The 26,415-nt window shown below is 39.2% G+C and overlaps 1 protein-coding gene across 1 annotated transcript in view; it reads left to right on the top strand.

The window, feature by feature from the left end:
* LOC128652729 (protein sel-1 homolog 3) overlaps positions 1-26,415 on the top strand; it is a 611,474-nt gene that overhangs the window by 387,763 nt on the left and 197,296 nt on the right. The window contains exon 20 of the mRNA XM_053705661.1: positions 3,338-3,447. Coding sequence (XP_053561636.1) covers positions 3,338-3,447 — 110 coding nt within the window. The remainder of the gene's footprint in view (positions 1-3,337; positions 3,448-26,415) is intronic.

Raw genomic sequence — 26,415 nt, 5'->3', positions numbered from 1 at the left:
AGGGTCTCTGTATTTGAATCACTCTCATATGAGGTGATTCTTTCAATGTTTTTTCTTCGTAGGACTTCTTCATTCTTAGTATTTTTAGGACACCAATATGTGGCGCTATTACACCTTAGCCCAGAACCTCTATCAACCTCTATCCCTCTGGAGGATATTTACTTCTTTAAGGATCCTATGGTTAGAGAAATAGATAAGAGAGATGTTATATATCAGAGTCTACAATAGCAACCTGTTGCTAGTATTGCGACAGTTGCTGGTCGATTTCTTATTGGTCTCCTTGTCCTGATTTCAGAGGAGATTACAATAGAGGAGATCCAGGATAGGAGTAAGACTTTAAGGATGGCCAATTCCTTTATTTGTGACGCCAGCATGCAGGTAGTTTGTTGGGGGGGCAAAAGATTTCTAACTTTGCGATTCTATCTTGCAGAACCCTGTGGCTACTGTCTTGGTCTACTGACGTGTATACTAGCAGAAAGGGAGCCTTTCTGCCACAGGACTAGAAGAGTAGGTCCAAGGATCTCTAAATTTAAATTTTCCGTTACTTTTTCAACTTCAAGGTACAAAAATCATCCTCTTCTTCCAAGCCTGAGCAAGCCAGGACTTTATAGGAGGTCTACCCAGTGGTAGTAGTCTCCCTGAGATACAGGAGATGGATTCCTTGTCCAGGTTTCCTGTACACCAGTTAAAAAGAGAGGTACTATTAAACTGTGAAAATGATCTCGCTTCTCTGGGACTGAGTGGCGGTACAGGATTGAGGCTTCTCTTCTACCTTTGGTTCAGGAGGGTCAGTTCATGACTACCTTAAACCTGAAGGATGCGTATATTACTGTTCCTAATCAAGGAACATTTCCAATTCCTGTGGTTCGCCTGTTTATATAAACACTTCTAATTGTAGCTCCTCTTTTTGGCCTTGTCTCTGCTCCATGAATCTTTACAAAGACTCTAAAGGGTCACTTCTGGCAGTGGCCAGATCTCAGAGAATAGTGGTTGCTCCATACCCAGATGATATATTGGTTCTGCTCCATCTTTTCATTTATCAAGATACCATACAGATCCACTTTTGTTGATTCTACACCCTCATTGGTGGAGGGTGTATCTGAAAGGAGTTCTTTTATACCAAATACCAGGTATGATTTTTGGTGTCTGTTTTAGACTCGATTTTCAGGAAGATTTTCTTGCAACTTGTCTTTCTCTTCAGTCCTTTGTCCGCCCATCAGTAGTTCTGTGGAAGTCAGTCATTGGTTTCATGGTGGTTTCCATGGACATTATCCTTTTGCTCGTTTTCCTCTGAGACTTCTACAGTTATGCATGCTCAGACAATGGAACGAAGACCTCTTGGTCCTCTCTCAGAAGCTAGTCTTAGACAATCAGACAAGAGTCCCTCTGTCCTGGTGGATCTCCCAGGATCATCTTTCCCAGGGCACATGTTTCCTGGGACAATCTTGGGAGATCTCGAATGCCAGTCTTTCGGGCTAGGGGAGCAGTTTGGGGGTTCCTTAAGAGCTCAGGGACTTTGGACTCAGGAGGGATTTTTCCCTCACAATAAATGTCCTTCAGTTGGAAGCAATTTTCAATGCTCTGACAGTTTGACCTCAATTGAGTTTAGTCCAGTTTTTTAGAGGCCAGTCTAACTTGTTCTCTTTGGTGGTGCATATCAACCACCAGGGAGGAATTCAGAGCTTTTTAGCTATAAATTAGGTGACTTGCATACTTCTGTGGGGGAAGTTTCACGATTGTAAATTTTCTGCTTTCACTTCTCAGGGGTGGACTTCTGGGAAGCAGATTATCTGAGCAAGTAGACTTTTCATATAGAAGATTGGACTTTTCATCTGAAAGTATTCTTGATAACTCTCAAGTGAGCAGTTCCGGAGTTGGTTTGTTAGCATCTTGTCTAAACTCCAAACTTCCAGTATATGGGTCTAGATCAGGAGATCCGCTAGTAGCTCTGATCAAGGCTTCTATTCGGACCAGCCTAGTCTCACAGTCTCTGGTTAGTGGATCTGGTGTAGATATCGTCCTTACCTTTGTGGAAATTGCCGCTGTGGTAGGACCTTATACTTATCAGAGTCCTTTCCTTCATCCAAACCTTCCAAAATTCTATGACGCTTTCTGCTTGGAGTGGATCACCTAGTCTTGTCTAGACAAGGTTTTTTCTGCTAAGGTACTTGATTTCATTATCTGGTTCATAAGCCGATATCTCTTGAGATTTACCTTAAGGTGTGGCGTACATTCTTTTAGGGGTGTGCATCTAAGGGGTCCCCTTGGAGTCGGTGAGGGTTCCCCGCTTTCTGCCTCTCTTCAGGAGGGCCTGGAGAAGGACTTGTCAGTGAGTTCTTGAAAGGTCAGGCCTCTGCCCTTTCGATCCTTTTGTATAACGTCTGACTGACCTACCAGATGTTTCTATATGTTGTTTAGACCTTGGTCAGGTCTGAAATTTTATCTGCCCTTTTTCTTGTATTCTCTGGTTAACAGAAGGGTTAGAGGGCCACTTCTACTTCCTTTTGGTTGAGAAGTGTTTTTCGGTTGGCTTATGAGACAGCTGGACAATGGTCTCCTGAGAGAATTATGGTTCATTCCTCAAGAGCTGTCTCTTTTTCTTGGGCCTTTACATAATGAGGTTTCTGTGGAACAAATCTGCAAGGGACCACTTGGTCCTAGTTGCATTCTTTTTCCAGATTTTACAAAACCAATGATTTTGCCCCAGCTGAGGTTTCTTTTGGGAGGTAAGTGATTCAAGCGGTGGTGCCTTCTGTTTAGGTTCGCCTGTCTTGTTCTCCCTCCCATCCATTCTGTGTCCTCTAGCTTGGGTATTGGTTCCCACTAGTAATGGATTTGTGGACTCTCCATGCCATTGGAAAGAAAACAAAATTTATGCTTACCTGATAAATTCTTTTCTTTCCTGGCATGGAGAGTCCACGACCCGCCATTTTCTAAACTTCAGGCACCTCTATGCTCTTTGGATCCTCTTCTCTTTCCATGTTTCCTCGGCTGAATGACTGGAGATTGTGGGAAGGGGGAGGATACTTAAAGCATAACTGGGTGTTCTTTGCCTCAACCTGGTGGCCAGGAGTTGAATTCCCTCTAGTAATTAGAATGGAATTGTGGACTCTCCATGCCAGGAAAGAAAATAATTTATCAGGTAAGCATACATTTTGTTTTTGCTCTGAGAGCCCCAATAATACAAAGGTTTGGACTTATATCCATCCAGACGTCAGCAGAAAATTGTGTGCACGTAATAGACACAGAGACTCACTCACCAAACTCTGAGTAGGACACTAGATACCTTTGTTGTTTCTGTCTGAGTTTACACTTTATCCTGGACTTGTCTCTGCAGCTCAGATTAAGATGGGAGATCTGTACTACGCACAGCATGTAAAGAGGCGGCGGGATGTTGCAGCAGCAGTGAGGATGTACAAACAGGCAGCGTTACAAAGGGAGCCGCAGGTAAATATGTTACAATAGCTGCATCACATGAGCTGAGTGTGTCGTTTACTGTGCTCAAAAGAAAAAAACACCTTTTAATAATCTTATTAAAGGAACATTGAAAACCATATTAAATCCCCATTACAATAATTAATTATGCAGATTAAAAATAAGGACTTTCATTATTTGTTTTACCTGTAATATATCCCTAAAATGTGTGCTTTTTTCAGCTCTCCATTGAGTCTGCAGTGCTTCATTTATAATTCAGAAGTTGTACCCTGCAACATGCTACATCATGATTGCTTGATCAGTACAGAATCTTGTTTATATCTCTATATGACTGCCAATAGGATATAAGATAAATACAATCATGAGATAAGATAGATACCTGGGCCATCCCTAGCATTTTTGGGGCCCTGGGAAAGACAAACATGTGGGGCCCCACAGCTCAGCACTCTTATACGTCCTCCCCTGTCTCAGCTTTCAGTTTTACCCATATAAAGAATATCACTATATATTACAACTTTTCATATCCTCACACCTAACATTGCGGGGGCCCCCAAAGCATAGGGAGTTGAGCAGGTGCCCCTTTTGCCCTGCCAAAAGAGCATGTCTGATAAATGCAAAAAAAGAGCCTTTTTCAAGGGTTGTGTTCTTGGAATGCAAAACAATGCAACATTTACTAAAAAGATTACACTTTTAAATGCTTAAAGGGTCAGTCTAGTCTAAATTAAACTGTTTTGATTCAGATAGCGCATGCAATTTTAAACAACTTTTCAATTTACTTTAATCATCATTTGCTTTGTTCTCTTGGTATTCTTTGTTTAAAGCTAAACCTACATAGACTCTTATGCTAATTTCTAAGCCCTTACAAGCCGCCTCTTATCTCAGTGCATTTTTACAGTTTTTTATGGCTATATAGTGCTAGTTCATGTGTGGCATATAAATAACATTGTGCTCACTTCTGTGGAGTTACTTAAGAGTCAGCACTGATTGACTAGAATGCAAGTCTATCAAACTGAACTGGAATAAGGAGGCAGTCTGCAGAGGCTTAGATACAAGGTAATTACAGAGGTAAAAAGTACATTAATATAACAGTGTTTGTTATGCAAAACTGGGGAATGTGTAATAAAGGGATTATCTATCTTTTTAAACAATAAACATTTTCAAGAAGACTGCCCCTTTAAAACCATTGTGTATATGAATCTGTTGCAGTATATTACTTAAAGGGACAGTAAACACCTTGTAATTACAAGACTATAGAATAACATATCAGCCAAGTGTAAACATCTTTAAAACAAATTAACATATTAACCTTATTTGGAGGAGCCAATCCAGGCTTGAGTTTGCAGGCAACAAGACTAGCTGAAGTCATTATGATAGTATAAAGTGCATTGCTTTGCAGTTATCATCCAAGACAGGTAATACCATATACAGTGAGGGTAAAAATAATTTGATCCCCTGCTGATTTTGTACGTTTGCCCAATGACAAAGAAATGATCAGTCTATAATTTTAATGGTAGGTTTATTTGAACAGTGAGAGATAGAATAATAACAAAATAATCCAGAAAAACGCATTTCAAAAAAGTTATTAAATTATTTGCATTTTAATGAGTGAAATAAGTATTTGATCCTCTATCAATCAGCAAAATTTCTGGCTCCCAGGTGTCTTTTTTACAGGTAACGAGCTGAGATTAGGAGCACCCTCTTAAAGGGAGTGCTCCTAATCTCATCTTGTTACCTGTATATAAGAAACCTGTCCACAGAAGCAATCAATCCATCATATTCCAAACTCTCCACCATGGCCAAGACCAAAGAGCTTTCCAAGGATGTCAGGGACAAGATTGTACCTACACAAGGCTGGAATGTGCTACAAGACCATCGCTAAGCAGCTTGGTGAGAAGGTGACAACAGTTAGTGCGATTATTCGCAAATGGAAGAAACACAACATAACTGTCAATCTCCCTCGGTTTGGGGCTCCATGCAAGATCTCACCTCGTGGAGTTTCAATGATCTTGAGAACGGTAAGGAATCAGCTCAGAACTACACGGGTTGATTTTGTCAATGATCTCAAGGCAGCTGAGACCATAGTCACCAAGAAAACAATTAGTAACACACTACGTACGCACATGTACATGCCCGTCTGAAGTTTGCCATTGAACATCTGAATGATTCAGAGGAAAACTGGGTGAAAGTGTTGTGGTCAGATGAGACCAAAATCAAACTCTTTGGCATCAACTCAACTCGCCGTGTTTGGATGAGGAGGAATGCTGCCTATGACCCCAAGAACACCATACCCACCGTCAAACATGGAGGTGGAAACATTATGCTTTGGGGGTGTTTTTCTGCTAAGGGGACAGGACAACTTCACTGCATCAAACGAACGATGGACAAGGCCATGTACCGTCAAATCTTGGGTGAGAACCTCCTTCCCTCAGCCAGGGCATTGAAAATGGGTCATGGATGGGTATTCCAGCATGACAATAACCCAAAATGCATGGCCAAGGCAACCAAGGAGTGGCTCAAGAAGAAGCACATTAAGGTCCTGGAGTGGCTTAGCCTGTCTCCAGACCTTAATCCCATAGAAAATCTGTGCAAGGAGCTGAAGGTTCGAGTTGCCAAACGTCAGCCTCAAAACCTTAATGACTTGTAGAGGATCTGCAAAGAGGAGGGGTACAAAATCCCTCTTGAGATGTGTGCAAACCTGGTGGCTAACTACAAGAAACATCTGACCTCTGTGATTGCCAACAAGGGTTTTGCCACCAAGTACTAAGTCATATTTTGCAAAAGGGTCAAATACTTATTTCACTCATTAAAATGCAAATCAATGTATAACTTTTTTGTAATACGTTTTTTTTTTTTTTTTTTTGTTATTCTTTCTCTCACTGTTCAAATAAACCTACCATTAAAATTATAGACTGATCATTTCTTTGTCAGTGGGCAAACGTACAAAATCACCAGGGGATCAAATATTTTTTTCCCTCACTGTATGTAGCAGAATTAACCTCGATAAGTCAGCACGTGCATTTCCAGGTCTGAAAATGAGAAAATACACTTTATTTCCAAAGGCAGAGAGAGTCCACGTCTTAATTCCTTACTGTTGGGAAATAAAACACTTGGCCACCAGGAGGAGGCAAAGACACCCCACCCAAAGGCTTAAATATCCCTCCGACTTCCCCTCCCCCCCCCCCCCAGTCATTCTTTGCCTTTCGTCACTAGGAGGATGGCAGAGAAGTGTCAGAAGTTTTGGATAGTCCTTAAATGGGTATTTTCCCTTCAAGAGAGGACTGGTGTTTTAAGTAATTATAATTCTCTCAGTGAGGAGACTATTGATGAAAGTTAGAGTCTGGAGATGCAGCTCCTGGGCAATCAGTGTTAACGAGTTACACTGCTTGCCTTTTCACACTCCATGTCAGAACACTGTGGCAAGGCTGTCACACTTGAGAGGCTGTATCTGTTCCACAGAATAGATCCTGGAGGGCAAGTCCGCTTTATTTTCACTAGAGATTATTTTGGAACAGTTTGGGGAATATATGTACTGCTTTGTTCTCTAAGGAACACTTGTAAAGGTTTGGGCTCAAATAGACTGCGTACTTTTGACAATGGAACAGACAGGTTTCACTTTAGTTTTTGTGAGTTGCGCAGCTTCTAATAGTTGTGCGCGCTTTTCTCATAGCAGGAGAGGTCCCTTCTTGCGCACCACGTAATTGGGCGTGGCTACATTAGTTTTACGATCCTGCTACAGGAACTCTGGCAATCCTACAGAGAGCGTTTGTCTTGTCTGGGTCTAGGAGGTGGTGAGTGCCCCATCCATTAGGGTTATAAAGGTGCCTTTTTTATTAATAAACCGTTGTTGTTTGAAACTGTTTTCTTACTGTGGGATTGCATCTCCAGCAATGGAGGACTCTGATAATACGTTAGAAGGAATACCTGTTTATGTTTTGAGGAGGCGGTGGTTTGTCCATCTGCTCAATTTTGTTCCAATTGCCTGGGTACTGTTACAAAGTCTAAGAAGGGAGCTAAATCTGTTAACCCCTGCTAATTATCTGAGCCATAAACCTCTCAGGACTTTACCATGCAGTTGCAATCTGCTGTGTCTGCGACCCTAAATGCCTTACCTATCTCTGGGAAACGAAAGAGAAAGGTTAAACATAGTTCTACTGAATTATATACAGCTAATTTCCAATCAGATTTAGCTAGTATGTCTCAACTGTCAGAGGATGAGCTAACCTCTGTAGCATCAGAGGATAAACTCTTGGAGACTTATGCCTAGATTTAGAGTTCTGCGTTAGCCGTCCAAACCAGCGTTAGGGGGTCCTAACGCTGGTTTTTACCGCCCGCTGGTAAGTCAGGAAAGGGTCTAACGCTCACTTTCCAGCCGCAACTTTTCCATACCGCAGATCCCCCTATGCCAATTGCGTATCCTATATTTTCAATGGGATCTTTCTAACGCTGGTATTTAGAGTCTTGGCTGAAGTGAGCGTTAGAACTCTAACGACAAGACTCCAGCCGCAGAAAAAAGCCAGGAGTTAAGAGCTTTCTGGGCTAACGCCGGTTCATAAAGCTCTTAACTACTGTGCTCTAAAGTACACTAACACCCATAAACTACCTATGTACCCCTAAACCGAGGCCTCCCCACATCGCCGCCACTCTATTAAATTTTTTTAACCCCTAATCTGCCGACCGCACACCGCCGCAACCTACATTATCCCTATGTACCCCTAATCTGCTGCCCCTAACATCGCCGACCCCTACATAATATTTATTACCCCCTAATCTGCCCCCCCCAACATCGCCGCTACCTACCTACAATTATTAACCCCTAATCTGCCGACCGGACCTCACCGCTACTCTAATAAATGTATTAACCCCTAAAGCTAAGCCTAACACTAACACCCCCCTAAGTTAAATATAATTTTATTCTAACGAAATAAAATAATTCTTATTAAATAAATTATTCCTATTTAAAGCTAAATACTTACCTGTAAAATAAACCCTAATATAGCTACAATATAAATAATAATTATATTGTAGCTATTTTAGGATTTATATTTATTTTACAGGCAACTTTGTATTTATTTTAACCAGGTACAATAGCTATTAAATAGTTAATAACTATTTAATAGTTACCTAGTTAAAATAATTACAAAATTACCTGTAAAATAAATCCTAACCTAAGTTACAATTAAACCTAACACTACACTATCAATAAATTTATTAAATAAACTATCTACAATTATCTACAATTAAATCAACTAAACTAAATTACAAAAAAAAAAACCACTAAATTACAAAAACAAACAAACACTAAATTACAAAAAATAAAAAAAGATTACAAGAATTTTAAACTAATTACACCTACTCTAAGCCCCCTAAAAAAATAACAAAGCCTTCCAAAATAAAAAAAATCCCCTACCCTATTCTAAAATAAAAATTGTAAAGCTCTTTTACCTTACCAGCCCTTAAAAGGGCCTTTTGCGGGGCATGCCCCAAAGAAAACAGCTCTTTTGCATTTAAATAAACATACAATAACCCCCCCAACATTACAACCCACCACCCACATACCCCTAATCTAACCCAAACACCCCTTAAAAAACCTAACACTAAGCCCCTGAAGATCTTCCTACCTTATCTTCACCACGCCGGGTATCACCGATCCGTCTAGAAGAGGCTCCGAAGTCTTCCTCCTATCCGGCAAGAAGAGGTCCAGAAGAGGGTACAAAGTCTTCCTCCTATCTGGCAAGAAGAGGACATCCGGACCGGCAAACATCTTCATCCAAGCGGCATCTTCTATCTTCTTCCATCCGGCGCGGAGCGGGACCATCTTGAAGCAGCCGACGCGGAACAGCCAATAGAATGCAAGCTCAATCTGATTGGCTGATTGGATCAGCCAATCCGATTGAACTTGAATCTGATTGGCTGATTCAATCAGCCAATCAGATTTTTCCTACCTTAATTCCGATTGGCTGATAGAATCCTATCAGCCAATCGGAATTCGAGGGACGCCATCTTGGATGACATCCCTTAAAGGAACCTTCATTCGGACTTAGGACGTCGTTAGAAGAGGATGGATCTGCGTCGGCTGCTTCAAGATGGTCCCGGTCCGCGCCGGATGGAAGAAGATAGAAGATGCCGCTTGGATGAATATGTTTGCCGGTCCGGATGTCCTCTTCTTGCCGGATAGGATGCAGACTTTGGACCCTCTTCTGGACCTCTTCTTGCCGGATAGGAGGAAGACTTCGGAGCCTCTTCTGGACGGATCGGTAAAACCTGCCGTGGTGAAGATAAGGTAGGAAGATCTTCAGGGGCTTAGTATTAGGTTTTTTAAGGGGTGTTTGGGTTAGATTAGGGGTATGTGGGTGGTGGGTTGTAATGTTGGGGGGGTGGTATTGTATGTTTATTTAAATGCAAAAGAGCTGTTTTCTTTGGGGCATGCCCCGCAAAAGGCCCTTTTAAGGGCTGGTAAGGTAAAAGAGCTTTACAATTTTTATTTTAGAATAGGGTAGGGCATTTTTTTTATTTTGGGGGGCTTTGTTATTTTTTAGGGGGCTTAGAGTAGGTGTAATTAGTTTAATCTTTTTTTATTTTTTGTAATTTAGTGTTTGTTTGTTTTTGTAATTTAGTGTTTTGTTTTTTTTTGTAATTTAGTTTAGTTGATTTAATTGTAGATAATTGTAGATAGTTTATTTAATTAATGTATTGATAGTGTAGTGTTAGGTTTAATTGTAACTTAGGTTAGGATTTATTTTACAGGTAATTTTGTAATTATTTTAACTAGGTAACTATTAAATAGTTATTAACTATTTAATAGCTATTGTACCTGGTTAAAATAAATACAAAGTTGCCTGTAAAATAAATATAAATCCTAAAATAGCTACAATATAATTATTATTTATATTGTAGCTATATTAGGGTTTATTTTACAGGTAAGTATTTAGCTTTAAATAGGAATAATTTATTTAATAATAATTATTTTATTTTGTTAGAATAAAATTATATTTAACTTAGGGGGGTGTTAGTGTGAGGGTTAGACTTGGCTTTAGGGGTTAATACATTTATTAGAGTAGCGGTGAGGTCCGGTCGGCAGATTAGGGGTTAATAATTGTAGGTAGGTGGCGGCGACGTTGGGGGGGGCAGATTAGGGGGTAATAAATATAATATAGGGGTCGGCGGTGTTAGGGGCAGCAGATTAGGGGTACATAGGGATAACGTAGGTTGCGGCAGTGTACGGAGCGGCAGATTAGGGGTTAAAAATAATATGCAGGGGTCAGCGATAGCGGGGGCGGCAGATTAGGGGTTAATAAGTGTAAGGTTAGGGGTGTTTAGACTCGGGGTACATGTTAGGGTGTTAGGTGCAAACTTAGGAAGTGTTTCCCCATAGGAAACAATGGGGCTGCTTTTTTGCAGGTGTTAGGTTTTTTTTCAGCTCAAACTGCCCCATTGTTTCCTATGGGGGAATCGTGCACGAGCACGTTTTTGAAGCTGGCCGCGTCCGTAAGCACCGCTGGTATTTAGAGTTGCAGTAAATTATGCTCTACGCTCCCTTTTTGGAGCCTAACGCAGCACTTCAGACAACTCTAAATACCAGCGTTGTTTAAAAGGTGCGGGGGGAAAAAAGCATACGTAGCTAACGCACCCCTTTGGCCGCAGAACTCTAAATCTAGCCGTTAATTTACTAAACCCCCTCCTTCCCGAGGAGCACTACTTCAGATTTAAGATTGAACAGCTGCGTTTTTTACTAAAAGAGGTTCTGTCTACTTTAGAGGTTCCAGAGGCCAAACTGCCTGAGGAACCTAAGATTCCTAAGTTAGAAAGGGTTTACGAGGACAGAAAAGCCCCACAGACTTTTCCCATCCCAGTTTGCATGGCGAATATTATCTATAATGAATGGGAAACAGTTGGAACTCCTTTTTCCCCTTCCTCAACTTTTAAGAAGTTATTCCCGGTCCCTGATTCTCAGCTGGAATTGTGGGGTTCCATCCCTAAGATGAATGGTGCCATTTTGTCACTAGCTAAGTGTACCACTATCCCTCTGGAAGATAGTTGGAATGCTACCTGAGAAGAATGTTCCAACACACAGGGTTTTTATTCTTATCGGCGGCAGCGGTAGCCGCTTTGGCTGGGGCAGCCACCTACTGATGTGACTCTCTGTCAGAACTTATTGAGGTGGAATCTCCCCTCGAGGATATTTAGGAAAGGATTAAGACCTTAAGAATAGCTAACTCCTTTATCTGTGATGCAAATATGCAGATTGTACACCTTAACACAAAGGCTTCAGGCTTTGCGGTCCTAGCTTGCAGTTCTCTCTGGTTGAAATCTTGGTCTGTGGATATGGTTTCTAAATCCAGACTCTTTTCCTTACCATTCAAGGGGAAGGATTTATTTGGACCAGATCATTACTCACTTGTGGGAATACAGAACCTGGCCACCAGGAAGAGGCAAAGACACCCCAGCCAAAGGCTTAAATACCTCCCCCACTTCCCTCATATTACAGTCATTCTTTGCCTTTCGTCACAGGAGGTTGACAGAAGATACGGAGTAGTTCCTTATAAGGTGTATCTACCCTTTGAAGTGGAACTGGATTTTTAAGTAGTCTTTTCAGCCTCTCAGTGAGAGCATTGACGAAAGTTAGGGTCTGGAGATGCAGGGAGAGTCTTTCTACAAAACCATCCAGACTCGTATTAACAGCTCCTAAGCAATCAGTGTTGACGAGTTTCACTGCCTGCTTTCATCACTTAAGTCCATGTCAGGAGCGATGCTACAAGATTGTCACACTTGATAGGCTGTGTTTCTGTTTCACAGCATAGATTCCGGTAAGATCATTTTATTTTTTACACATATGGTAACGCTAGAAGACAGGGTCACAGTGTGGCTCCTTTTATCTGTATGGAATCAAGGGTTAATATCGCCTGAGGGGGGGTTAATCTCATACATTTTTATTTGATTTATACTGCGTTATGTGTGAGATGTTTAGGCTCATAGGCTGAGGTAGAACATACAGGTTACTTTCACTTTAGAGCTGCGCAGCTTTACAAGCTTGGTAGGCTTTTCCTTAGCGGAGGCAGTCCTGGGTTGCGCTCCATGTGACCGGGTGTGGTTGTAGTTTCACTTCCTACTCTCTGACCGTACAGGTTATCAGAGAGAAGCAGTTTTCTCTGTGTGCCTGGGTCATAGGCATTGGTGAGTGCCCAAGCCATTGGGGGTATAAAGGTGCCGCTTTTATATTTTATATAATGTTAGTTATTGTTATATTAGCACATAGCCCATAGCTATGGAGGACTCTGACGTTTTAGAGGGTACTCCCTCTATATCTAAAACTAATGCCTGTTTATATTGTGAGGAGGCCGAGGTATACCATCCCTCTCAATTATGTTCTAGACAGTGGAGGTGTGGGTTTGGACCAGCGCCAACTTAGCCCCTGTGAGCCTAAGGGTGGTGGCACCTAGTAGCCACCGAGGTAGCAAACGATATATATGAATATCCCTTTGGCGCCTATCAAAGGATGGCTTAGGGGAAAGAACTTGGTGATAAGGACTAAAAACTTGGTGTTTATACCAATGTGAGAGTGTGGGCAAAATCCCAAAGTTTTGAACTAGTGTGGTTGAAATGTACAATATTTTAATATGTTGGCAAATTTAAAACAATATACCATAAAAACAGAATCACATAAAAATGAAATACAAAATATAAAATATAGATATATATCTCTATAAATCATGGATCCATGATAAACAACAGCTGTATAAAAATCCACAAAAATACACAAAAATTATGCAAGGATATATAACAATAAATCTTGCAAAGATATTAAAAACAATAAATCTCTTATTCAGGCTATTTAACAGTTAATCTAGCAAAGATATTAAAAACAATAAATCTATTTCACAATGAATCTTATGACATTAGTGTTGCACTGTGCATCAGATATGAGACAAAAAGATGAATCAATATGAGGATGAAAAGATTGTCCTTAGGCTTCAATCAATCCTGGGATAATATATAAAGTGCTAGTGGTCCTGCGTGTAAATGTCACAAGGTGATAGTGTCCAAATCCTACGTGTGGATATTAAAAGTTCAAATGGTGTTAAATCCTGTGTTGATCAAAAATACAAAAATGAAAGATCAAAAAGAAAAAAATCTGTGGTTCCAAAAAAAGGATACAAAAATGTGTGATACAAAAAATGTGTGGTACAGGAAGGTATAAAAAAGATGAAACTGTTTAAAAGTATGAGATCCAAACAAATACTGTGCACAAAATTGGGACTGTGTGACAGCAAAGTAGTGCTGGCAAGGTAGAATCCTAAAATCCTCAAACAGTGAACTTTCTAAAAGACGAATATCAACCTAAAAGGAAAACAGAAAACAACATAGTGCAATAACGTTTTGAGCATTAAAGAAATATGGAAATAGGCTTACCAATCGGTCAAAGCGTTTCGGCCCTGGAGCAGGCCTTTATCAAGACTGATTGTAAGGTGAATTTGGTAGCCTTTTAAAGCCCCTGTACCGGAAGTGTTACTTTGTTTCATTTCCGGTTTTTCGTTATTTGGGGCAACATTGTGTGTGTTAATTTGTGTATATTAACATATCAGATGATGTTGGTTCTGCTTTCAGATTAATGTGCAGATTAATTTGATAGTTAATACATATTGACCAAATACAAATCGGACTTCACGTCCGAAAATCGTTGTTGTTTACCCCCATGCTGTGTGACGTCACTTCCGGTGTCTTTTACGGAACATCAATCGTTCCCGATTACTATTTAATCCTAATTGCTTAGCCCAATAATATCCAATGTATGATTTGTATTTGTATTGTACCCATATGGTCTTTAGGCTTATAACTGATTTGCTTTCAAGATCGCATTGTATTGAGTCCGATATTTCTGGATTCTCATTGGTCGTGACGTCACAGAGGGCATCACAATGGGCGTTAGATAGTCATTTGTTTGTAAATATAGACTAAGACCACAGCGGTCCTAATTTCTTAGCCTAATATTATCCAATGCGTGGTTTGGATTTGTATTGGACCTATATGGTTTATTAGGCTTGTAGCTAATTTGCTTTCAAGATTGCACTGTCTCGAGTCCGATATTTCTGGAGTCTCATTGGTCGTGACGTCACAATGGGCGTCACAGTGGGCATTGGATAATCATTTATATGTAAATATAGACTAAGATCACAGCGGTGATCGCTGTAGTCGAAAATGAGTTTTCTAATCCATATTGTATTTTGGGGAGAAAGAGATGATCTTCTAGATGTATATGCATCTGTTTCTTATGTGCGCAAGTTTATTTGTGATAGGCGATTTTGTTCTTCTTTTGTGAATTATCCATTAGTGTAAATATTGCAATAATTCAGGTCTAAATAACCCTGATTCTCTGTATGTTAGAGACTTGCCATGTATCCTTATCTTTAAGGTTCCTGAGACTGTTATATGTAGTATTCATACTGTGCTCTTCTGGTTTATATTATATAACTTATTTTTCTTAACTGTAAGTGGTTGGATCGATACACTGGTGATATATTCCTAATATATTGTGATAGGAGGGGAATATTAAATAATTTGATATAGTATGTATATTAAGCTAGTAGCTAGTATATTTAGCGTTTTTATTCTTTTTATCCAGATGGAACATCTGCCCATATACATGTTCATTAAAACTATTAATATATGGTTCTATCATCTTAGCTTCGTTATTGTATTCATTTTGATACATCACTTCACTTTCTATTTAGATATGGAAACTTCAATTGTGCGAGGGTTTTTATTTTAATACATTACTTCTCCTCTTTCTGTTTGGAAATGGGAGGGTTGGATATACATCTCTCCAGGGGTTTTAAAATGTATCCCCTGGGGGTGTATACTATAAACTTTAATAAATCGGCCAAGTGGAGTGAATAGTATGGGGACTGATTCTTTAGTAGATGGATGATAATAAAAATTAATAAATAGAAGATAATAAAGGTGTTAAAACGTTGTATCAACTTTCTCCACTATCAGGCTGGGTTGGAAATCCCAAGTTTAACCCCTTAGTGACCAGAGCACTTTTCCATTTTCTGTCCGTTTGGGACCAAGGCTATTTTTACATTTTTGCGGTGTTTGTGTTTAGCTGTAATTTTCTTCTTACTCATTTACTGTACCCACACATATTATATACCGTTTTTCTCGCCATTAAATGGACTTTCTAAAGATACCATTATTTTCATCATATCTTATAATTTACTATAAAAAAAATGATAAAATATGAGGAAAAATTGAAAAAAACACACTTTTTCTAACTTTGACCCCCAAAATCTGTTACATATCTAAAACCACCAAAAAACACCCATGCTAAATAGTTTCTAAATTTTGTCCTGAGTTTAGAAATACCCAATGTTTACATGTTCTTTGCTTTTTTTGCAAGTTATAGGGCCATAAATACAAGTAGCACTTTGCTATTTCCAAACCATTTTTTTCCAAAATTAGCGCTAGTTACATTAGAACACTGATATCTTTCAGGAATACCTGAATATCCCTTGACATTTATATATGTTTTTTTTAGTAGACATCCCAAAGTATTGATCTAGGCCAATTTTGGTATATTTCATACCACCATTTCACCGCCAAATGCGATCAAATACAAAAAATTGTTCACTTTTTCACAAATTTTTTCACAAACTTTAGGTTTCTCACTGAAATTATTTACAAACAACTTGTGCAATTATGGCATAAATGGTTGTAAATTCTTCTCTGGGATCCCCTTTGTTCAGAAATAGCACACATATATGGCTTTGGCGTTGCTTTTTGGTAATTAGAAGGCCGCTAAATGCCACTGCGCACCACAAGTGTATCATGCCCAGCAGTTAAGGGGTTAATTAGGGAGCTTTTAGGGAGCTTGTAGGGTTAATTTTAGCTTTAGTGTAGTGTAGTAGACAACCCCAAGTATTGATCTAGGCACATTTTGGTATATTTCATGCCACCATTTCACCGCCAAATGCGATCAAATTAAAAAAAACGTAAAATTTTTCACAATTTTAGGTTTCTCACTGAAATCATTTACAAACAGCTTGTGCAATTATGGCACAAATGGTTGTAAATGCTTGTCTGGGATCCCCTTTGTTCAGAAATAGCAGACATATATGACTTTGGCGTTGCTTTCTGGTAATTAGAAGGCCACTAAATCCTGTTGCGCCTCACACGTGTATTATGGCTAGCAGTGAAAGGGTTAATTAGGGAGTTTGTAGTGAGCTTGCAGGGTTAATTTTAGCTTTAGTGTAGAGATCAGCCTCCCATCTGACACATCCCACCCCCTGATCCCTCCCAAACAGCTCCCTTCCCTCCCCCACCCCACAATTGTCCCCGCCATCTTAAGTACTGGCAGAAAGTCTGCCAGTACTAAAATAAAAGGGTTTTAAAAAAAAAATGAATTTTTTTTAGCATATTTACATATGCTACTGTGTAGGATCCCCCCCTTAGCCCCCAACCTCCCTGATCCCCCCCAAAACCGCTCTCTAACCCTCCCCTCTGCCTTATTGGGGGCCATCTTGGGTACTGGCAGCTGTCTGCCAGTACCCAGTTTACAATAAAAAGTGCTTTTTTTTTCTTTGTTTTTTTTTTTCTGTAGTGTAGCTTCCCCACCCCCCACAGACAAACCCCCACCACCTTGCTGATTATTTTAATTTTCAATATTTTTATCTTTAATATTTCCACATTTTCTGCAGTGTAGCGGTTCCCACCCGCTCCCTCCCGTGCACGCGCCCGCCCCCACCCTCCCGTGCACGCGCGCGCGCCCATGCGCGCCCCCAGCCACCCCCGCCCACGATCCCGCCCCCCTTCACATCCACAGGGCCATCGATGGCCGCCACCCGCCTCCCGGTCCGGCTCCCACCCACCAACACAGGGAGCAACCGATCTCCGGTGCAGAGAGGGCCACAGAGTGGCTCTCTCTGCACCGGATTACTTAAAAAGGTTATTGCAGGATGCCTCCATATCGAGGCATCACTGCAATAACCGGAAAGCAGCTGGAAGCGAGCAGGATCGCTTCCAGCTGCTTTCCACACTGAGGACGTGCAGGGTACGTTCTCAGGCATTAACTGCCTTTTTTCTGAGGACGTACCCTGCACGTCCTCAGTCGTTAAGGGGTTAAGAAGGTTGAGTATATTCCCCAGTGGTATAGAACTGATTAAACCATAGGAAATAAATAGTTCGTAGACTGATTCTTAAGTGTATAGATAACATGCTATATTCTCCAAAGCTCTAGATTATTATTTCTATGTAGTATGTATATGATATAGGGAATCAATGTGGATCTAAAGTCTAAGGTTGGGGGTATTCGCTTATAACTCAATACAAGAGTTGGTTCTTCTGTAATCCTAAATTTAATACAAAGACAATGTTGCTGACAGATAAAAAAGGAATAAATAGTAACAGTTTTTCAAAGTGGGACTAGTTGTTGAAGAGGCCATTATTTCAATAATAATGCCATCTTGTTGACTATTTGGACAACAACAGCCATTTTTCGGGCTGTGCGATTGGGTATCAGAACAGACAGTCATATTTGAAACTTATATACAGATAGATCTTATCGCCCAATGTTGCTTTTAATAAATTTCTGGATAAAGCTATCACAATTGGGTAACAGAGGATCGAAAGTGAGATTTTCTGGTGTGGGTGAATCAATTCACCAGACTGATCTATAGTTGAAAAAGGTCACCAAGCTTATCTTTATACCTTTCCGAAAGTGGACATTGGACGTACCAATATGAGGTTTAGAGAAGAATAACTATTTGTAGATTAATTCGATAATTTCCATTTTATATCATATTTAGGAGGTGGGATAGATCTTCCTTATTATTTAGCCCTTTAGGGTAGAGACAGTCTAAATTGAAGATCCATTTAGATTCAGTAGTTAATAAATTCTTTTCAGAATCACCTCCTCTCCATTTTTTGTCCACCTTCTGTATGCCGAGGAATTTCAAATCTTTCACATTCCCATTGTGTTTCGTTGTGAAATGTTTATACAATGGAGTATCCATACTGCCCTTCTCGATTGATAATAGGTGTTCACGTACCCTGTCCCTGAGGTATCGTGATGTTTGGCCTACATATTGTAGTCCGCAAGAGCATTGTAACAGATATATGACACCTTTGTCATGGCACCTGATTAAATCATGGATCTTGAAAGTTTCTCCAGTATTGTGACATTTAAATGTTGAAGATTTAATTCCATGTGTACAGGCCTTACAGGATGGGCATGGATAGAAGCCCTTAATCTTTTTTCCAAAGACATCTGTCACTCCTGGTTTTCTTTTTTTCTGTATGCTTGGTGCTATTATACTTTTTAGGATTTTTGTTCTCCTGTAAATAAACCTAGGTTTTGGAGGTAATCTTTCTCCAATGATCTCATCTTCTTTAAGAATTGACCAGTGCTTGTTGAAAATATTTTCAATGATGTTTTTATTTGCACTATACTCAGTAATCATTGGTATATTGAGTGGTCCATTCGATGTGTCTTCAGTTGGTCCAGCTTTGATCTTGTATTTCGTCAGCTCTGTCCGTTCTATATTGCCCACTTCTTCAATTTTTTCTTCAAGTAGACTTTCCGAATATCCTCTTTCTAAGAACTTTGTTTTTATTATTTTGGATTGTTTCTCCCAACCTTCTTTAGTGGAGCAGTTCTTCCTTATTCTTAGCAGCTGTCCTTTTGGAATATTGTTCTTCCATTGATCATGGTGACAGCTTGTTTTATGGATATAGCTGTTACTGTCTACTGTCTTAAAATGTGTGGAAGTTTCTATCTTTCCTTTATTTACAGCGTTCTTTAGATCCAAAAATACTATCTCAGTAGTACTTGTTTCATATGTAAACTTCAAGTTATTTTCGTTCTTGTTCATAACTTCAATCGTGAAGTCCAGGTCCGCCTTTGTCCCCTTCCAGATGATTAAAATATCATCGATATAGCGGCGGTAAAGGACCAGGTCCGCTCCAGCTGGGCAAGATTCCCAGAAAATGCGTTCCCATTTCCCCATGTATAGGTTCGCATAACTTGGCGCGAACCTGGTCCCCATTGCTGTACCACAAATTTGTTTATAGTATGTTCCATTATTACAAAAATAGTTGTGTTCCAGAATGTATCTGATACTTCCCAAAATGAATTCCATCTGTTCTATGGGTATTTCTGTGTCTCTTTCCAGAAAGAATTCCACCGCCTCAATTCCTTGCTCATGTGGGATACAGGTGTACAACGATGTGACATCGCATGTTGCCAAGATGAAACCTTCTTCCCAATCGATTTGTTCTAATAGGTTGAGTACTTGGGTCGAGTCCTTAAGATAGGATGGAAGTTGTTTGACGTATTTTTGTAATTTTAAGTCTACATATTCTGATAGGTTACTGCTCAGGGAGCCTATTCCTGATATTATTGGTCTCCCTGGCAGATTCTGCAGAGATTTGTGGATTTTTGGTAAATGGTAAATGATTGGAGTTATAGGATGGCGTACGTTAATGTAGCTGAACTCCTTTTCATTTAGGATCCCCATATCCTTAGCTTCTTTTAAGTTTTGTTGAAGCTTGTGTCTGTATACATCTATTGGATTAGATGGTAGTTTCTGGTATGTATTTCTGTCTCCGAGAATTCTTTCATTTTCGAGTTTGTAGTCTTTTTCGTTCATAATGACGATTCCTCCCCCTTTGTCCGCTGGCTTGATTATCACCTCATGGTTTCTTTCCAGTTTCTTGATAGTATTTATCTGTCGATTAGTTAGATTATGTTTCTGAATTTTCAGTTTCTTCTGTTGTAAATCCTTTATTTCTTTACAGACAATAGTTTCGAATGCCTCGATAGCCGCCCCCTTACTTTGTGTTGGGTAGAAGCTTGACTTAGGTTTCAGGTTTGTATGGGCGTATTTATCTATTTTCTCCATGTTTGTTGTCCAGCTCTGTCCATCTGCTGTTGCTTTTGAGAAGAACCGTTTTAGGGTTAATTTCCGGACAAATTCTTTCGTATTCACGAAAGTTTTGAATTTGTCCAAACTCCTACTGGGGGCGAATGATAGACCAAAGTTCAGAACTGAGGTTTCCTCTTTTGTCAACTCATGTGTGCTCAGATTAAAGATGCCATTGGATTTCTTTATGGCTCCTTGATCCTCGTTTTCTGAGTCGCCTGTTCCCTTGGTTTCCTCGTCAGGGTTGTTGATCTTCCTTATGTTATTTACTTTGTTCCCCCCTCTCTTTCCTCTATGGGTTTTCTTCCTGATTTTGATGTTGCTGGCTCTTCCCATTCCACATTCTTTGGTTGTCTTGGGAACCTTTCTCCGTTGTGTGGCTGGTCCCGCCCTAAAAAAGATGGCGACTCGGTGCCATCCATACTAGAGTAATGGTGGAACCCTGTCTCCATCCTTTTGTTATGGTGCTGGGTATTTATCCCTTCTCTTTCAGTCTGTATCTGTGATGGTTTCATTGGTCGTTCATTATTATTCCTTATCCCCATCTCTTTCCATACTGGTGTTCTGTATGGTTCTCTGTGATCCCAATCGTAATTTCGGTTGGTCTTTTCATATTCCTCTGTAGCTTGATTTTTTCTATGTTGATGATAAGGTCTCTCATAGTATTCCCTTTGATAGGGGCTTTCTCCATAATATGGTCTCCTTGGTGGGTCATAGTAGTTGCTTTGTCTATAACCATTTCAGGCTCCTCCTCCTTGGGTATAATTCCTCCTATTATGCCAGTGGCCATTTACCAAAAAACCACAAATCTCTGCAGAATCCGCCAGGGAGACCAATAATATCAGGAATAGGCTCCCTGAGCAGTAACCTATCAGAATATGTAGACTTAAAATTACAAAAATACGTCAAACAACTTCCATCCTATCTTAAGGACTCGACCCAAGTACTCAACCTATTAGAACAAATCGATTGGGAAGAAGGTTTCATCTTGGCAACATGCAATGTCACATCGTTGTACACCTGTATCCCACATGAGCAAGGAATTGAGGCGGTGGAATTCTTTCTGGAAAGAGACACAGAAATACCCATAGAACAGATGGAATTCATTTTGGGAAGTATCAGATACATTCTGGAACACAACTATTTTTGTAATAATGGAACATACTATATACAAATTTGTGGTACAGCAATGGGGACCAGGTTCGCGCCAAGTTATGCGAACCTATACATGGGGAAATGGGAACGCATTTTCTGGGAATCTTGCCCAGCTGGAGCGGACCTGGTCCTTTACCGCCGCTATATCGATGATATTTTAATCATCTGGAAGGGGACAAAGGCGGACCTGGACTTCACGATTGAAGTTATGAACAAGAACGAAAATAACTTGAAGTTTACATATGAAACAAGTACTACTGAGATAGTATTTTTGGATCTAAAGATCGCTGTAAATAAAGGAAAGATAGAAACTTCCACACATTTTAAGACAGTAGACAGTAACAGCTATATCCATAAAACAAGCTGTCACCATGATCAATTGAAGAACAATATTCCAAAAGGACAGCTGCTAAGAATAAGGAAGAACTGCTCCACTAAAGAAGGTTGGGAGAAACAATCCAAAATAATAAAAACAAAGTTCTTAGAAAGAGGATATTCGGAAAGTCTACTTGAAGAAAAAATTGAAGAAGTGGGCAATATAGAACGGACAGAGCTGACGAAATACAAGATCAAAGCTGGACCAACTGAAGACACATCGAATGGACCACTCAATATACCAATGATTACTGAGTATAGTGCAAATAAAAACATCATTGAAAATATTTTCAACAAGCACTGGTCAATTCTTAAAGAAGATGAGATCATTGGAGAAAGATTACCTCCAAAACCTAGGTTTATTTACAGGAGAACAAAAATCCTAAAAAGTATAATAGCACCAAGCATACAGAAAAAAAGAAAACCAGGAGTGACAGATGTCTTTGGAAAAAAGATTAAGGGCTTCTATCCATGCCCATCCTGTAAGGCCTGTACACATGGAATTAAATCTTCAACATTTAAATGTCACAATACTGGAGAAACTTTCAAGATCCATGATTTAATCAGGTGCCATGACAAAGGTGTCATATATCTGTTACAATGCTCTTGCGGACTACAATATGTAGGCCAAACATCACGATACCTCAGGGACAGGGTACGTGAACACCTATTATCAATCGAGAAGGGCAGTATGGATACTCCATTGTATAAACATTTCACAACGAAACACAATGGGAATGTGAAAGATTTGAAATTCCTCGGCATACAGAAGGTGGACAAAAAATGGAGAGGAGGTGATTCTGAAAAGAATTTATTAACTACTGAATCTAAATGGATCTTCAATTTAGACTGTCTCTACCCTAAAGGGCTAAATAATAAGGAAGATCTATCCCACCTAAATATGATATAAAATGGAAATTATCGAATTAATCTACAAATAGTTATTCTTCTCTAAACCTCATATTGGTACGCCCAAAGTCCACTTTCGGAAAGGTATAAAGATAAGCTTGGTGACCTTTTTCAACTATAGATCAGTCTGGTGAATTGATTCACCCACACCAGAAAATCTCACTTTCGATCCTCTGTTACCCAATTGTGATAGCTTTATCCAGAAATTTATTAAAAGCAACATTGGGCGATAAGATCTATCTGTATATAAGTTTCAAATATGACTGTCTGTTCTGATACCCAATCGCACAGCCCGAAAAATGGCTGTTGTTGTCCAAATAGTCAACAAGATGGCATTATTATTGAAATAATGGCCTCTTCAACAACTAGTCCCACTTTGAAAAACTGTTACTATTTATTCCTTTTTTATCTGTCAGCAACATTGTCTTTGTATTAAATTTAGGATTACAGAAGAACCAACTCTTGTATTGAGTTATAAGCGAATACCCCCAACCTTAGACTTTAGATCCACATTGATTCCCTATATCATATACATACTACGTAGAAATAATAATCTAGAGCTTTGGAGAACATAGCATGTTATCTATACACTTAAGAATCAGTCTACGAACTATCTATTTCCTATGGTTTAATCAGTTCTATACCACTGGGGAATATACTCAACCCTCTTAAACTTGGGATTTCCAACCCAGCCTGATAGTGGAGAAAGTTGATACAAAGTTTTAACACCTTTATTATCTTCTATTTATTAATTTTTATTATCATCCATCTACTAAAGAATCAGTCCCCATACTATTCACTCCACTTGGTCGATTTATTAAAGTTTATAGTACACACCCCCAGGGGATACATTTTAAAACCCCTGGAGAGATGTATATCCAACCCTCCCATTTCCAAACAGAAAGAGGAGAAGTAATGTATTAAAATAAAAACCCTCCCACAATTGAAGTTTCCATATCTAAATAGAAAGAGAAGTGATGTATCAAAATGAATACAATAACGAAGCTAAGATGATAGAACGATATATTAATAGTTTTAATGAACATGTATATGGGCAGATGTTCCATCTGGATAAAAAGAATAAAAACGCTAAATATACTAGCTACTAGCTTAATATACATACTATATCAAATTATTTAATATTCCCCTCCTATCACAATATATTAGGAATATATCACCAGTGTATCGATCCAACCACTTACAGTTAAGAAAAATAAGTTATATAATATAAACCAGAAGAGCACAGTATGAATACTACATATAACAGTCTCAGGAACCTTAAAGATAAGGATACATGGCAAGTCTCTAACATACAGAGAATCAGGGTTATTTAGACCTGAATTATTGCAATATTTACACTAATGGATAATTCACAAAAGAAGAACAAAATCGCCTATCACAAATAAACTTGCGCACATAAGAAACAGATGCATATACATCTAGAAGATCATCTCTCTCTCCCCAAAATACAATATGGATTAGAAAACTCATTTTCGACTACAGCGATCACCGCTGTGATCTTAGTCTATATTTACATATAAATGATTATCCAACGCCCACTGTGACGCCCATTGTGACGTCACGACCAATGAGACTCCAGAAATATCGGACTCGAGACAGTGCAATCTTGAAAGCAAATTAGCTACAAGCCTAATAGACCATATAGGTCCAATACAAATCCAAACCACGCATTGGATAATATTAGGCTAAGAAATTAGGACCGCTGTGGTCTTAGTCTATATTTACAAACAAATGACTATCTAACGCCCATTGTGATGCCCTCTGTGACGTCACGACCAATGAGAATCCAGAAATATCGGACTCAATACAATGCGATCTTGAAAGCAAATCAGTTATAAGCCTAAAGACCATATGGGTACAATACAAATCCAAATCATACATTGGATATTATTGGGCTAAGCAATTAGGATTAAATAGTAATTGTGAACGATTGATGTTCCGTAAAAGACACCGGAAGTGACGTCACACAGCATGGGGGTAAACAACAACGATTTTCGGACGTGAAGTCCGATTTGTATTTGGTCAATATGTATTAACTATCAAATTAATCTGCACATTAATCTGAAAGCAGAACCAACATCATCTGATATGTTAATATACACAAATTAACACACACAATGTTGCCCCAAATAACGAAAAACCGGAAATGAAACAAAGTAACACTTCCGGTACAGGGGCTTTAAAAGGCTACCAAATTCACCTTACAGTCTTGATAAAGGCCTGCTCCAGGGCCGAAACGCTTTGACCGATTGGTAAGCCTATTTCCATATTTCTTTAATGCTAAAAACGTTATTGCACTATGTTGTTTTCTGTTTTCCTTTTAGGTTGATATTCGTCTTTTAGAAAGTTCACTGTTTGAGGATTTTAGGATTCTACCTTGCCAGCACTACTTTGCTGTCACACAGTCCCAATTTTGTGCACAGTATTTGTTTGGATCTCATACTTTTAAACAGTTTCATCTTTTTTATACCTTCCTGTACCACACATTTTTTGTATCCTTTTTTTGGAACCACGGATTTTTTTCTTTTTGATCTTTCATTTTTGTATTTTTGATCAACACAGGATTTAACACCATTTGAACTTTTAATTTCCACACGTAGGATTTGGACACTATCACCTTGTGACATTTACATGCAGGACCACTAGCACTTTATATATTATCCCAGGATTGATTGAAGCCTAAGGACAATCTTTTCATCCTCATATTGATTCATCTTTTTGTCTCATATCTGATGCACAGTGCAACACTAATGTCATAAGATTCATTGTGAAATAGATTTATTGTTTTTAATATCTTTGCTAGATTAACTGTTAAATAGCCTGAATAAGAGATTTATTGTTTTTAATATCTTTGCAAGATTTATTGTTATATATCCTTGCATAATTTTTGTGTATTTTTGTGGATTTTTATACAGCTGTTGTTTATCATGGATCCATGATTTATAGAGATATATATCTATATTTTATATTTTGTATTTCATTTTTATGTGATTCTGTTTTTATGGTATATTGTTTTAAATTTGCCAACATATTAAAATATTGTACATTTCAACCACACTAGTTCAAAACTTTGGGATTTTGCCCACACTCTCACATTGGTATAAACACCAAGTTTTTAGTCCTTATCACCAAGTTCTTTCCCCTCTGCCATCCTTTGATAGGCGCCAAAGGGATATTCATATATATCGCTCTCAATTATGTTCCACATGCCTAGAAAAATGATGTCAAAAAAAGGTTAACATGTTTGATACCAATGAGCCTTCCACCTCTGAGGGGTCCCCGCCCCGTGAGGTGCGCACCCTGCTTTCATCTCCTAATACACATGCAGTTTCCCATTGCATGCCTGATCCTCTACATGGAGGAGGCCTTTTACCTCCAGACTTCACTGCGCAGTTACAACCGGCGGTGTCTGCGGGTATTAGTGCTTTACCCCGCCCTGCTAAGCGCAAGTGAAAGGTCAAATATTGCTGTCCTTCCCAATTGTCATCATCTAGTTTATTGGCTATAGCTGATTGACAGTTGTCTGATGATGAAGTTCTATCTGATACTTCAGAGTGTGAACTTTATGGATAAGAATCGTTTGCCTCTAAGACTCAGATTGCGGAGG

The sequence above is a fragment of the Bombina bombina genome, chromosome 3, assembly GCF_027579735.1.
Source record: "Bombina bombina isolate aBomBom1 chromosome 3, aBomBom1.pri, whole genome shotgun sequence".
NCBI classification, from domain to species: domain Eukaryota; kingdom Metazoa; phylum Chordata; class Amphibia; order Anura; family Bombinatoridae; genus Bombina; species Bombina bombina.
This window is presented reverse-complemented; position numbering and strand designations above follow the sequence as displayed.